This window comes from Calypte anna, chromosome 4B, assembly GCF_003957555.1.
Source record: "Calypte anna isolate BGI_N300 chromosome 4B, bCalAnn1_v1.p, whole genome shotgun sequence".
Classification (NCBI taxonomy): domain Eukaryota; kingdom Metazoa; phylum Chordata; class Aves; order Apodiformes; family Trochilidae; genus Calypte; species Calypte anna.
The window spans coordinates 23,219,336-23,229,352 of record NC_044249.1 but is presented as its reverse complement, the minus strand read 5'-3'; the positions used below and the strand labels follow the sequence as shown (position 1 = coordinate 23,229,352).

General features: G+C 57.5%; 1 protein-coding gene across 2 annotated transcripts; it reads right to left on the bottom strand.

Moving 5' to 3' along the window:
- Positions 1-1,062: 1,062 nt before the first annotated feature.
- Positions 1,063-7,622, bottom strand: DOK1 (docking protein 1). Of its 2 annotated transcripts, XM_030450771.1 has the most exons (5): positions 7,499-7,622; positions 6,876-7,172; positions 4,639-4,750; positions 4,312-4,484; positions 1,063-2,591 (listed from the first exon to the last, which is right to left on the bottom strand). In XM_030450771.1, exons 1-5 carry the CDS (start codon positions 7,559-7,561, stop codon positions 1,485-1,487), a joined length of 1,752 nt encoding a protein of 583 aa, XP_030306631.1. In that variant the 5' UTR covers positions 7,562-7,622; the 3' UTR covers positions 1,063-1,484. The 2 variants fall into 2 exon arrangements, with proteins under 2 accessions (XP_030306631.1, XP_030306632.1); XM_030450772.1 differs by lacking the exons at positions 4,312-4,484; positions 4,639-4,750.
- Between the last annotated feature and the right edge of the window lie 2,395 nt (positions 7,623-10,017).

The window sequence follows — 10,017 nt, the reverse complement described above, 5'->3', positions numbered from 1 at the left end:
CCTGGTCAAAGCTCACCACCTTGTCACCATCTCACCAGTATGGGGACCTGAACCTGGCCAGACTTCACAAAACCACAGTATCAGCCAGGTTGGAAAGGACCTCTGAGATCATGAAGTACAACCCTTGATCCACTCCCCCTGTGGTTCCCAGCCCATGGCACTCAGTGCCACATTCAGTCTCTTCTTAAAAACCTCCAGGGATGGAGAATCCAACACCTCCCTGGGCAGCCCATTCCAATGCCTGATCACCCTCTCTGGAAAGAATTTCCTCCTAAATTCTTCCTCAGTGGTTTGTGGCTCCCTGGGTCTAAGATGGGGCTGCAGAAGTCACACTTAGTCCTGTGCACAAGCACACCACTGGCTGTTTTGCTGCTGTCTATATAAACAGGCTGGTAACCCTGCAGAAGTCATCCCTAGCCCTGTCCAAAGAGTCAGCCAATACCAGGGCTCCTGGTCTAGTCCCACACAGGAGGGACATAAAAATCTCTCAGAAGTATTATCAACACCAGAAGGACAACCTGTTTGTCCTGTATAGGTTTCTGCCCAAGGCTGCCACACAGCAATCCCAGCCAAACCTCTGGCATCAGACCATACAACAGGGATCAGATTTTGCCACTTAGGACTGACTGGGCCATCTCTCTTTTAAAAGCAGCTGGGAGCAGGGGGAAATCAGCAGAGGGGTCAGGCTTGGGATGCAGAGATCCTGACTAATCAACAGTCACTGATCTGCCATAGAGCTGAAGCTTGGCCCTGTCCAACTTTACACCCACAGGAAACACACATTTTCAGGTCATCACATTTTGTGCCTTGACCAGCACATAAAGATACCTGTCAGATTAACTCTCATACTCTTAATAATCCACTGGTATCAGAGCACCCAACCCACACCCAAACCTGGCACATGCTTTTCTTCATGGTTTCCTCTCAGCTCAGTAGCTCTGGCACAAGGCACAAATGTGCCACCACATGAACACTGCCCAGCCAGGCTGCCCTGCTCCACAGTACTGCACCAGCACCTCCCCACCCATGTGCCTGACAGCCCAGACATGCCAGAGGCAAGCATTTCATTCTGAGACATACAGATTTTAATATTAAAATAATTTTGTATAAAAATACTTTTGAAGACTGATAGCAAGCAGTCTTCCATGAACAGCAATGAGCATTCCAGCACTGCAGCAGCCTGGCCAGAGGCAGCCAGAGCATCAGGCACAGGGTGACACAGCCAGCTCTCCTGTGGACCAGGAGATTGCAGTGGAGCCAGCTCCAGAGCTGCAGAGGCACCCTGGAACCTGCAACAGCCACAGCTCTCTTGCTCTCACTGTGGAGAGGGCTGCCAGGGAAATGCAGCCCCTCAGAGCTGGTAAGCAAGCAGGGCTCTGCCCAAGCCAGAACAATCCCCAGCCCCAAGCCACTGTCAGGACACATGAAGGACAGCAGCCAGCACTGCTCCATTCCCTCCCAGGCAGGTACAGACAAGCAGCACACTAAATCTCTCCCAAGTCCTCGTAGACAGGCGACAAGCTGTATTCATCCACAGACTGCTCCTTCCTCTGCACATGCTGGGGCTTCACCACCTGGCTGTACAAAATCTCAATGTTGTTGTTGTTGCTGCTGTTGAGGCTGGGCTTGACAGACACCTTCTCGGAATCTGGGTTCCCCCACTGCCTGCCAGGGTCCCCGCTCTTCTCCCCACCTTTAGGGATGATAAAGGCTGCCTGGGGCTTGGGGGCAGGCACTGGCTTGGGACCCTTGGCCTTGGCATGGAAGGCAGGTACTGAGTAGTCGTCGGTGCTGGGGTTGTAGGGGTACTCATAGCCACCCCTGCCGTCATGGCCCTGGGTGCGCCAGGCCTCACCTGTGGGTCGCGCTTCATCGTAGATGCAGGTGAAGGGGGGCAGCGAGCGGGGAGCACGGCCCTCAGGCTCATCGTAGATGTGCTCCCTATGCCCAGGCACTGCTGGGGTCTGGCTGAAGCCCTCAGCCCGGACCTGCTCATATGTGCCCACGCACAGTGGCAGACGGAGCTTTGCCTCCTCTGAGGCCCCACTGGGCACCCTGGCCCCACTGGCAGGTTTGCTGTCTACAGGGTCTGAGTACAGTGGGTCCAGCCAGGGCCGCAAGCCCTTCACCGAGTCCAGGGGCTCCGAGTACACACTGGACAGGTCCTCGGCTGGCAGCACGGCACGGGGCACCTTTGGCAGTGGGGAGCGTGGGGGTGTGCTCGAGACCGCGGTCTTGGCCTGTGGCACAGGGAGCTCTGGTAGAATCCGGGTCTTCAGAGACATGGCATCTCTCTCCTCCACTGACACAGTGGGCCTGGATGCCAGACCCGCTTTGGATGCCTGAGAGTCATCTCCCTCCGCAGGCAGCTCCAGGCTCAGGGAGTCAGCCAGGGCCTGGCTGATCAGCACCACGCTGGGGTTATCTGAATCCAGCGAGCCACAGCTCTGCCGGTTCTCCTCCACCTGTGCTTTCTGCTCTCGGATGGAGGCTTCCACCAGGCGGAAGATCTCGTTGCCCTGCTTGGTCTCAAAGGTGAAGTTACCGGGGCCAGAGTCGCAGCGCCTGCCAGCTTCAAAGGAGAACATCACCTGCAGGGGAAGCAGAAGGGTTACCCCATGTCCAGCACTTGCCGACTCTGCACATCGTGCAGGCTGTGCTTCCTGCGGACAAGTGCATGGCTGCACTGTTGCAGTGCTGATCCTGCAAGAGATTTCACTGGACATCCTGTTCCCTGCAGCAAGGGCCACAGCTCAGCCAGCACCAGTCCAGGGTCCTGCTGTGCTCAGCTTCTGCCAGCACTTGGGCAGGTGGTGCACGAGCTGCCCAGCAACCCAGAACAAGCTGTGAAGCAGGGGTGGGATGAAGCCTTGAGAGGACATCACTGCAAAATGCTCCAGGGCCAGCGATGCAGGTCCTGGTGGCGTTGCCTGTTGCCTTACCTGAGCATTTCCAGCAAAGTCAACAACTGGCACCAGATAGTCTAGGAAACCATATGAAGTTAGCACCGAGAAAAGAGTAGGGCAAGAAGATGAGTTTAGCAGGGGAAACTATTATGGGTAACTGTTAGTCAGGAAGAAGCAATGTGATCCAGGGGCAACAGATGCACGACAGAGGAATCCAGCTTTCCACAGGAGAAAGCCCTGAAGCACCAGCTTGGCTACCAATAGCAAGCAAAGCATTTGCCTTACCAACATCACTGTGTTACTGGAATAAAGTACTTTAAGGAGAAGTGTTGCACCAGGGCTGCGTTCCTCAGGCCTGAACATACACGCATGTGCCAGTTCCCATCAGCTGTTGCCCACACCTTTCCTAAACCTAAGCCCCTGAATCAAGGTGAAATTTTCTGCCTCACTGGTGCTCTCTCATGTACAGCAACACTCTCTGGGGTTGCTGCAAAACCATCTGGGGCCTTCCTTTTGTGGGTCAATGCTGCCAAACACAAGAGCAACCAAACTAACACTGCTTGAGGACCTGTGGGTGCAGCTGCCTGTTCCTCACACCATGTGCTGTCCTGCCCACACCATCCTGCCCCAAGCACAGGCCTGGCAGATGAGCTAGATGGCTCCCCCAAGTTCCCACTTCTGTTTTGTAAAGTACCACAGAGAGCACCATAAGCAGACTGTAGCTGATACCATCACTGCTATAAATAGCTCTGGGGAGACCACTTTCTCCCTTCCCAGCGCATCAGATACCTCTTGTGCTCAGGGTAGCAGAAAGACAATTAGGGACGTGCTGCTGGAGGACAATGGAGAGGGGACAGACCTACACAAGTAAGCCAGGCTGAGAGCAGTGCATCCTGTAAGGTGAATAAATCTGGAGTAATTATGTCTCAAACAGCCCCTGCTGCTCTGGTCACCACCCTTGAGGAGGGATGGACTGAGTTTAGGGAGCAGCCAGAACCAAAGGAAGATAAAGTCCCTGGAGGCAGGGGAGCACTGGGATGGAGAACTGGGGCAGCCAGGCTGCAGGGATGCCCACCAGGGGGCAGGGGCTGCAAGGGCACCAGGGGGAGGAGGGCAAGGACACACAGAGAGGGGCTTTGCCAAAACAAGCCCCTGGCAGAGAGAGGTGTCCTGCCATCCCATGCTCCTGCACATTGATGCAGGCAGGAACTGAAGACATACAGAGCCACAGCTGCCCCTGGGGGCCATGCTGCAGCCACTGAGTGCTGTAGATCTGGTGTTTGGCAAGGCCTGCTGCACAGCTGCCACTGGCTGGTCAGGCACATCAGCTCCTCACCCTTCCTTCAGGAAAAGCCCTGTGGGGGAACAGGCTCAGCAAGCAGCACACAGGGACCCCCATCCCCACCTTGTCCCGGCCATATCTCCGGAGCAGCCGGTAGGGCCAGACGTAGATGATCTTATTTCTCCTTGGGTCCTTCAGGACAAGGCTGTCGCGCTCAGCCTTGAGCACATAAGTACCACGCAGCTCGCACCGCTCCGCAGCCTCAGTCCGTTGCACCGTCACCCAGAAGGCGTTCACTGCAGGGACAGGGATGCTCAGGGAGAGCAGAGGAAGCCACGTTCCCAGCTCCAGGCGAGGCCTTACTCTGCCCAGCACAGCCCGAGAGATGGAGCAGTAGCAGGACAGACCCCGCAGAAGGTGGCCCAACGTCAGGGAAGTGGCAGGTCTCACCTTCATCTCTCGAGTAGTAGATGGAGTTCACAGCCATCTCCAGGGCTGGCGCCTCCCCACTACCTTCTCTGCCACACCAGGCCACCACGCCAGCATTGCTGGGGCTGTTTCCCTGACAAGGGAGAGAAGATCAGGCCAAGCTCCCGGGCCCACTTGCAGTCACTGCCCCCCCAGTCCCGCATCACTTGGGCCCTCACTGCCACCCACCCTGAGGAGCCCACCCACACTTGGCTGCCCTGCAGCCACACTAAGCCCTTCCCTACCCACCAGCTGTTGACAGACCCCAGAGCCCCATATCCAAGCCGACATGAACAGGGATGAGCAGGGCCAGACAGTGCAGGAGGTGCTTCCCTGGAACTCCCAGCATGACCCCAGGCCCCAGCTGGGCTGTGCACAGGCTGCAGGACAAAGCAGTTCCTCCTGGCAGACCAGACCCTCCAGACCTGGACCCCAGCACAAGCCTGCACTGAGACATGTCCTCCTGCAGAGCAGCACCAGGGGGTCCCCATACCACTCACTGTGGCATGGGTGTGCAGGTGTCCCAGTGCCACAGCTCCACTGCAGCTGACATCAGCACCTAAAGCATTGCAGTGGCCCAGGCACGCTGTCCCAGCAGTACGATCAAGGGAAGGAGCTGGTGGGATGACCCAGTAAGGCAATGGTCTGTGTCCTGTTTCTGCATGGGCAGGAAGGCAGTGCCAGCATCACTGCACACCCACAGAAGGGAAGCAAGCACTTCTATTTTAGTTCGTGCAGAACTGAAAGTGCACCGCACACAGTCTCAGGGACCATGTCCCTGCAGCAGGGTTCTTGTAGGGCCTGCACCCTCACTTATACCTCCAAATAGCAAAGATCCTGCTCCAGGGAAGTCCCATGCATATCAAAGGCCCACAGATGCCCTGCAAGAGCTGCTTCAGCAGACTCTGCACTGCTGCATGAGGGTCTGTATTTCGATGGGAGCTGGAAGCTGTTTCTCAGAGTCACGTGGGGGTTGCAACAGAGGACAGGTCTTACAAATGGCAAGCTGACAGTTTCAGTTTAAAACCCAACCACACAAGCTTCTTAACAAGAGATGAGAGCCAAAAAAGGCATTTAGGCTGTTTTGTGCCAAAACCTGGTGTCCTTAGAGCTCATAGCAGCTACAGGATCTAATATAGCAGGGTTATAGCCTGGGATTGGGAAGGCAAGGGCCCACAGATGTGCCCTTCAGGGTTCTGTTTGACTACACTTTCCCTCACCTTAAAAAGAAAAAGAAATCTTGTTCTAAACTTCAGACAATCTCTGGCCCTAGTTCCCAAGCTACTGGACCCTGCTTACACTCTAGGCAGCTATAAACATGACATAAAATCATGTTCTCTATGTGAATGACCAGAAATCACAACCAAGGATCTCCAGCTTTTCGCACAGAGCTGCCATGTGCAGCTCCTGTGCCTCTTGCTTCAGGCCTTTCCAGAACACATACCATGCTTGCATTTTGCTCACTGCAAAGGCTGGTACTGGCTACAGCACAACCCCAGTCTACAAACATGTCCCAAGACAGAGAGCAGGAGGGGAGCTGCTATTACAGAGGTGTGTGAATAACTGGTGTGGATGACCATATCTGTGGACCAACTGTCCAAACTGCTTTTGCAGGGAGGTGTCACACTGGCTGGCCACCGGCTCTGGGGAAGGCTGCAGTGCTGCTATGGGGGCCCAGAGCTGCAGGGCTATGCTGCAGGCCCAGCACTGATGGGGTGCTCCCAGCAGCATGCAGGAGAGCCCCAGGGCTGGGAGATGGGGTGCACAGGAACCAGGAGGGTCCTGGAGCCAGGCACTGCTCTTCTCTTCTGCTGCTCCTGGGGCTGGAAGGCAGTGGTGGTTGGGCCAAGAGGAAACAAATGCTCCTCAGCCATCACCCAGCCCCCGCCAGGTCTCTGGAGGAGGTGAGGACAGGCTGCACGCTGGTGTAGAAGCACCAGACCCAAAATTTGGAGCCACAACCTAGAATTAGTGACCGCGTGCCAAGGGGTTCCCGTAAGCCACCTGGTTGCTGGCATGGAAAGAGCTACCAAGAGGGGACTGGAGGCTCAGGTCCAGGCTCTGACTGCCCGGGAACAGTCCCACCTGCCTCAGGGTCTCGCTCCTCTATCTATGTGGGAAGGGGTAAACCCCCCGGACCCACCCCCATGCCGTGATGCCTGGGCCCCCCCGTGCAGCAGCCCACCCCCGGGGTGCCCCCCTGCCCGGCCGGGGCTCACCGGGAAGGCGATCTCGCAGAGCTTGGCCACCCACTCGTCGCTCTGCTGCTTCTCCGCCGCGAAGAGGTAGCTCCTGTCGGAGGTCTCCAGGCGGAATACGGCGGTGCCGGGCCGGGGGCCGCTCTCGGCTACGGGCCCCACGCTGGTGCAGTCGGCCAGCCGCACCACTGTCTTGTCCAGTCGGCGAGTGCCCAGCCGCTCGGGCGGCAGCGACGGTTCCTTGCACTCGAAGAACTCCAGTCGGGCCACGCCGTGCTGGCTGGCCGGGTACAACACAAACCAGCTCCGCTTCCACCTCTGCAAGGCAGCGGGTCAAGCCGGGCCGGGGCCAGGCCGGCAGCTCACCGCTTCGTCCGTGAGGCTGCCCCCCAGCCCGGGGTCCCGCCCCACCCCGGGCCGGGCGGCGGAACAGGCCCCGACCGCGCCCGACCGCACCAGGCCCAGACAGCCCCGAGGGGCAGGACCCCTGGGCTCGGCGGCCCACAAAGCCCCAGCCCTGCTTCCCCAAGCGCCGGGAGGCACCCGCAGCCTGACCAGCCGGGGCAGCAAAAGGGGCGGCGGGCCGGGCCCCCCGGGGAGGGTTAAGGAGGAGGAACGGAGCCCACCCGCCCCCGCTTGCCCACCTTAGTGCCGAACTTGGGGCTGTGCTGCACCATCAGCGAACCCTCCTTGGCCGGCGTGTCCATCCCTTCCCGATCCACACCGGCACCGCCGCTCGCGCTTCCGCCCGCCGCCGAGGGCGAGGCCGGGGGAAGAGGGCGGGGGAGAGGGAGGGAACCGAACGGGGCGGGGGTGCGTGGTGTGGCAGCTTCTACACCGCAACGTCACCGCCCTGGGTGGGCACCGGTGCGGGAGCTGAGGGGTCAGACAGTGGCCGGTCATGTACTGGCAGAGGCGGGAAAGCTGCAGCCGCTCGGGGAAGGAGCTGGCCCTGTAATGGGAGGTTTTGGCCTCCAGACCCATAGGAGAACATGTCTCACACTGTCCCAAGGGAGGGGAGGAGATGGAGCTGGCCTTGATCCTGCCACCCCGTTCCCGCCCTGAGGCCCCCACACCTCTGCCGGCAGCTGCCGAGCAACATCAGGCTCAGGGTGGGCTCTGTGAGCCACAACCTGTGACCAGCACCCACAAGTCACTCTGGGGGGTGAGCATCCAGGGCTGTCACCCCAGGACAGCGTGATCCATGCACCACAGACTGCTGCAGGCATACAAATGCTGCAGGGAAGGAATGGCTGCAGTGGAAGATCTTTGCAGATGTTTAAAATTATCTGTCTGACATGACACACTGTGAGCACTGGCCTGGGAATTAGGGGTGTAGATTGTCAAGAAAGAGCATATGCAGAAGAGGAAGGTGTTGCTAGGCATGCCCTGGATATGGACTGGCTATGATCACCACGAGACAGGTCATCAAGGAAATGAGAAGGATAAAACCAGCTTGGCACAGAATCAAGACTGTTCTGCATCACCTCCTACACCCCAAAGGAGCCTCCTGCTGCCCATGCCCCCCTGCCAGGCATCCTCTGTGGCTGTCTGCACTGGGCATAGTTACCCTGCACCAGCTTGGGCTACCAAGTGCTATGGGAAGGTGGGGGGGAGGCTTTTACCTCAGGTAAAAGAGAGGAATCTCTCAAGGGTGTCAAAGTGGGTGTCAAACTTCAAAGTGCCTTTCAGAGGAAATTTAAACAATTCAGGGAGCAGGAGATCATGTTGAACAAAATGCATTCAGAAAATCTGGCAGGGCTTTAATGAAGCAATAGGCCAAAATGGAAAACACCCCAACAAGGGGGGGAAGCGGGGTTCATAGTTCAGAAAATGACATGAAACTGCAGAAAAAAGGCATAAAAGTAGAAACTAGGCGAAAAAAATAGGAGGGACAGGAAAAAAAAAATCAACACCAAAACTCGAGATGAATTGTAACTATCAAGAAATGTGAAGGATTGCCTTAATATGAAGGAAAACCTTAAAAAAAAAGAAGATGCCAATAGGAGGAAGCTGGGCAGCCCATGCAGCCCAGTGTGTTAGTGAGATTGGGAGGGACAGCAGAAAGCGACATGACTCCATCGCTCAGTGGCTTCTCCTCCTCATAGCCGTCATTGAGGAGAGTGCTTGTGATCACATAACTAACAGCACGAGCATGTGTGAAAGAGGTGTAAGAGAAAACGTGATCAGATTGGCTGAAGACTTTTCAGGGACTGAAGCTGGAAATGCTCATGCTGCTGAGCTCCAGGCAGACCTCGCTGGCCCACAGTGCTCTCTGGTGGTCTGCTGCGTGCCACGTCACCGCTGGGCTCCTTGGTGGTCCAGACATACTGGCAGTGCCTCAATGCAGGAGGAAAGCCTCTGCTTTCCCCTGGCCCCATTCCTCACAGCTGCATGATAACAAAATCCGGTTCCTACTCCCTGGGTTACGCTGACACCTCATAATGAGCCTGACAAATAGGAGAAGTGGTCAGGAAAAGGGCAGAGCAATGCAGCAATGCCAAACACCTTCAATGTAGGCAGGTATCAGTGGCTGTGCAGCTGGAGGATAGCGAGCTAATGGCAGCACTTCTGCAAACCAGAACCTGTGGGACAGAGGGGATCATGAGCCAAACGTGTCAACATCTCAGAGCAGCGTGACAAAAGGCAAACAGCAGCCTGACATATGCAAGCAGCCGAGTCACATGCAAAGCACACGAAACAGTCGTGATATCCTGAATCCGGGAAGCCAGAGAGACCTCACACCCTGGGCCTGGTGTGCAGGTGCCAGCGGGAGAGGCAACAGCTCTGTGGTAAAGACAAGGGGAAATCTTCGGGTCCGGCTAAAGCGCTCGGGCCACCACGGAGCGGTTTTGCCGAAGGCTACACGGCGACCCCCGCCCCGCCCTGCGCCCTGGCCCCGCCGCGGCCCCACCCGCCGGTTCCGCCCCCTGCGCTGCGGCGAGGGAGGGGAGGGCAGCTGCGTCTCCTCGGAGGGGAGGGCAGGCGGCGGAGCCGTCTTCCATGAGTCTGTCTGTGCACCCTTCCATCTCTCCGAGCGTCCCTCCACTCTCCCTGCGAATCCCTCTGCGCATCCCTCAATCTCTCTGCGAGTCTCCCCTGCATCCCTCCATCCCCCCCCCCCCCCCGCACCTTTCCATCCCCCCGCGCACCCCTCCGCCCG

Excerpts from the sequence above, each read along its gene's own strand:
- DOK1 (XM_030450771.1), bottom strand. The coding sequence starts at position 7,561 with ATGGACACGCCGGCCAAGGAGGGTTCGCTGATGGTGCAGCACAGCCCC. Across the intron at positions 4,751-6,875 it reads TCTGCGAGATCGCCTTCCCG|GGAAACAGCCCCAGCAATGC; the intron begins GTGAGCCCCGGC and ends CTCCCTTGTCAG. Across the intron at positions 4,485-4,638 it reads CTACTACTCGAGAGATGAAG|TGAACGCCTTCTGGGTGACG; the intron begins GTGAGACCTGCC and ends CTGTCCCTGCAG.